The sequence below is a fragment of the Eurypyga helias genome, unplaced genomic scaffold (genome assembly GCF_000690775.1).
Source record: "Eurypyga helias isolate BGI_N326 unplaced genomic scaffold, ASM69077v1 scaffold6716, whole genome shotgun sequence".
Lineage (NCBI taxonomy): Eukaryota > Metazoa > Chordata > Aves > Eurypygiformes > Eurypygidae > Eurypyga > Eurypyga helias.
In genome coordinates, this window is record NW_010254611.1 from 6,326 (window position 1) to 10,410 (window position 4,085).

Below are 4,085 nucleotides of genomic sequence, written 5' to 3' on the forward strand. Positions count from 1 at the left end.
GAATGGGTTTTAATTGAAAGTGGGGAGATTTAGATTGGATATCAGGATGAAGTTCTTCACGGAGAGGGTGGTGAGGCACTGGAACAGGTTGCCCAGATAAGCTGTGGATGCCCCATCCCTGGAAGTGTTCAAGGCCAGGCTGGATGAGGCTTTGAGCAACCTGGTCTAGTGGAAGGTGTCCCTGCCCATGGCAGGGGGGTTGGAACTAGATGGTCTTTAAGGTCCCTTCCAACCCAAATCATTCTATGATTCTATGGTATGAGTCTATTTCCACAAGGAAGTGTCTTATCAAACTTTAAGATTCTTAGTGCAGCAGCCCCATCTCACGAAGTATTAATCTACTTGTTTAATTTCATTTACAACTTGTTAACTCTGTATTGGCAATTTCAGTACAGTGGTTAGTATCTACATTTCTTAGGACTAATAATATGAAAAAAAAGTCAGTGACATTTTCAAGAAAAATGTCAAAAGGCTTTGATCTCAAATTGCAAAATTTTGCAAAAAATCTTTTCAAAATTTTGTTCAATTATAATTGAATCCCTAATTCAAGTCCTGGCTTAGAATTTTGGTTCAAAATGTGTCTAAGCTGTGTATCTTCCTATATCGTATATGTCTTTATGACCGGCATTTTTGCTTCTCAATTCTTGTCCTCTATTAACCATTTACAGAGCAGTGATGATCTCTTCCTTATAACATTTTTCAGGTCATGATTTATTTCCCTCACCTCAGAGTGACCATAGTGTGCCTTTCGTGGGGTTTTTTGTTTTGTTTGGTTTGGGGGTTTTTTTAATATGTTGCCATTCTTTAATAAAATACTTTAATAGAGCTTGCCAAAACCCTCTAACTTCACACTGAAAACCATCTAGTGTAATTGGCACTGGAGATACACTGCTTTTCTGAGTACTTGTTTTTCTGTAATAATAATTTATCTTTTGTACCACATTATTTTACAGTCTCTGAACCTTAATCTTTACTGCACTAAAACTGGGATGAATCTTTGATGATGTCAGTTTGCTGTCTTTTACAAAGGTCTTTCGCCGAAATAAAAGAATCGGGCAAATTTGAATTATAAATAGTATTTTGACATGAATTTCCTGAGTTATTTGTTGGACAACCGATGTAACCTTGTATCAGTTTTACCTGTTATATTCTGTATGTTGCGTATGGATTAGTCATTAGTAAAGAATGGAGTGATGCTCAACATCACAAACTGAGAAGTACTAAGTATTATTACATGTTACTGTTGCACATGATACTCTGTGTGGTCTATTCCTTTTGCACAAAATTGGTACCTCATGATAGTAATGAGTGTTGGGCATGGGACAAATTTAAATCTTTTTCCATCAGTTTGTCCAAGGTCTGTGTCTGACTCTCCTCCCTTCCACTCCTGCAACTGTCAATTAACAGCAGCCACTCTAGCGTCAACGTAGCTGGAGAACAGCTAGATGTTTTTTTCAGACCTACTGCTGTTACCCTGGAAAAAGGGTAATAAGTTTTGAGTGGAGAGAGCTTGGGTGGAGAGTGGGGTCATAAGAAAAAAGCATAGCAGTGAGGCGAAAAAAGACTCTTTGGTAACGAGGAGTGGGAAATTTAAAGGAGGGGGAAAAAACAGATGGTCAGTATGAAGAGTAGAAAGATGACTGGAAGAAAAAAGATATGAGGAGAGGGAGCTTTTTTAAGAGGTGAAGCATTTTCATTCTGTTTCAATGATATCTAATCCTCATACTGTATGTCAACCTTCCCCTTCTTCTATCCTCTCTACTATTAATATGACTTTATCTTGATAATCTATTGTCTCTTTTTAATGTTGTCCTCTCTTAAAAATTCCCAACCTCTGCTATTATCTTACCACTTTCTCCTCATTCATCTCAAAGAAATAAAGGTGGGTGGTGGGTGTTGTTGTTACCATTATTATTACTATTAGACACCAAAAGCCACCAATTCACTTATGTACTAGGTACACATTTATATCAGAAGTCTGAATGCCGGTAGAAAATGAGCTCTTCTGTTTTGCCTTACACCATTACTAATGATGGCTGCAACAGGCAAATCTAAGGAAATCTGGTGTACTGCAATGTTGTAAAAGATGCTGCTCTCTTCTGTTTATTTTCAGAAAGCTTTTCCAGTTTTTGCTAATTGTATATGGTCTGGTTTCAGTATGCAAAATGATTACAAAATCTTCTTTCCAACCTCTGTTAGGTACTATTGGAAGGCTGAGTTTTGCCACCTGGAAGGCAGAAATTTAGGATCATCATTTTAATCTCCTTTTTTCAGGTATCCAACTGCCAAAGGAAGATGAGATTTCAGTACCTGTGACTTCAAGCTCCCTAGTTAAGGACACTGGGGAGAATGTTGATCTTGCTGTTGAACAGGAAGAGAAGATGAAAGAGGAACCTTTAACCATCTCAGAACTGATATACAATCCCAGTGCCAGCTTGCTGCCCACCCCAGTTGATGATGAGGTTGATATGCTCTTTGATACCTGTCCAAGAGTAGAGGGTGAGAAAGATGATACAGATTCATTTGAGGAACTGGAAGCAGATGAAAATGCATTTTTGATTGCAGAGGAGGAAGAACTGAAAGAAGCTCGGAGAGCACTTAGGTGGAGCTATGACTTTCTAATGGGCAACATAGAGGTAAATGCCTTTGTGAAGAGTTTCTCCCGTCTTCTTCTTGTAGGCCTTGGACTGTTGTTGTTTGTGTTCCCTCTTCTCCTTGTTCTCTTGGAGTCGGAACTTCAGATCTCTTTTCTCCACGAAATCCGTGAGACACCGGAGTTTCAGCAGTTTCATATTGAATATTACTGCCCCCTTAGGCAGTGGGTAGCTTGCAAAATAAACTTAATTCGTGACATGCTGGGCAGCTTTTAAAAATTTAAATAAATATTATACAGCTAAGGGCTATATTCAAAATTTCAGTTAGTGCCAGGTTTCCATAATGCCCCTTGGGCCATCAGTTGGTAGCTGTCTTCATATCCAGTTCATTACAGACTCTTTAGGTTCTTAAGTTCCCTTTACATACTTAAATTGCCCCTTTAGTTACCTGTTTATACAGTCCCCTTTCAGTAGCCAAAAAGAAGCTTTATTTTAATTGCATTTCAGACTTCCTGCTCATCTATTACATTGTATAAGATAGGACCACAAAAAGTTTCATTGTCCTTAACCTTTCAATCCATGACACTAAATCCAATGAAATGGAAAGAAGAACTTTTTTGAATATACTCCTTAGTGCAGTGATCTCTTCTAACCAATGCCTATACAAGCAATGTTTATGCTGGGGTTTTGTTTTTGGTTTGTTTTTCGGTTTGTTTGATTTTTAAAATTTTTATGTGTTTAAAATATTTTGGTAAATTTTTAGCAAAAGACAACTTCTGATGGTATTTAAATGTACAAATTGATAAGAAAAATGCACAAGGGCATGTAGGGTGTTTTTAGTGTTTTAGCAATGATTTGTTTTCAAACTACTGGCTGGAGAATGAATGAGTTTAATATAGCTCTATAGAGAGGGACCGTGGTTTGGGAAATACGTAGTAAGTTCACTCAAGTTCAGTAGGGGCTACCTGGGGGAGGTGAAAGGACACCAAGTACGCAGAAGAATTTCTGAAAGGCACAGTTGTAAAGCTTGGGGAAGTGAGCAGAAGGGAAAGTAATGATCCTTCCTCTTACCTGTCAGGTTGTCTTACACCTTATAAGTGCTGTAGAAAGTCACTACAAGACAGTATGTTTTGGAATAAAGTGAGTCCTCAGTCTAAATGTAGATTATTGTATATAACTTGAAAGAAGATAATAGTAAGTAGCAAAAATACACTAACAAAAAAAAAAAAGAGAAAAAAATTACAAACCCTAGATAAATAAGTAGGTGAGTGGACCCACTTTTAAAAATGGTAGAGAAGAAGTATGTATTCCTTTTTAAAAGCAAAGCATTAGGCTGTACAGTTGACATAAAAGTATTCTGCTGACTCACAAGTAAAGGCTTAAACCCTTTAAGAGGTGCATCTTCATCCTTGATGCCCATTATTACTGATCCCTAAGCCAACATATTTTCTGTGCATACTAATATGCTTCCTTTCACATATAGCAGCATAC

General features: G+C 37.5%; 1 protein-coding gene across 1 annotated transcript; it reads left to right on the forward strand.

Moving 5' to 3' along the window:
* Nucleotides 1–2,274: 2,274 nt before the first annotated feature.
* On the forward strand, nt 2,275–3,789 carry LOC104510715 (FERM domain-containing protein 3-like; the record flags this gene model as incomplete). Its single annotated transcript, XM_010153051.1, has 1 exon — nt 2,275–3,789. A coding segment is annotated over one exon (596 nt), but the record flags the coding sequence as incomplete, so codon positions are not given.
* Between the last annotated feature and the right edge of the window lie 296 nt (nt 3,790–4,085).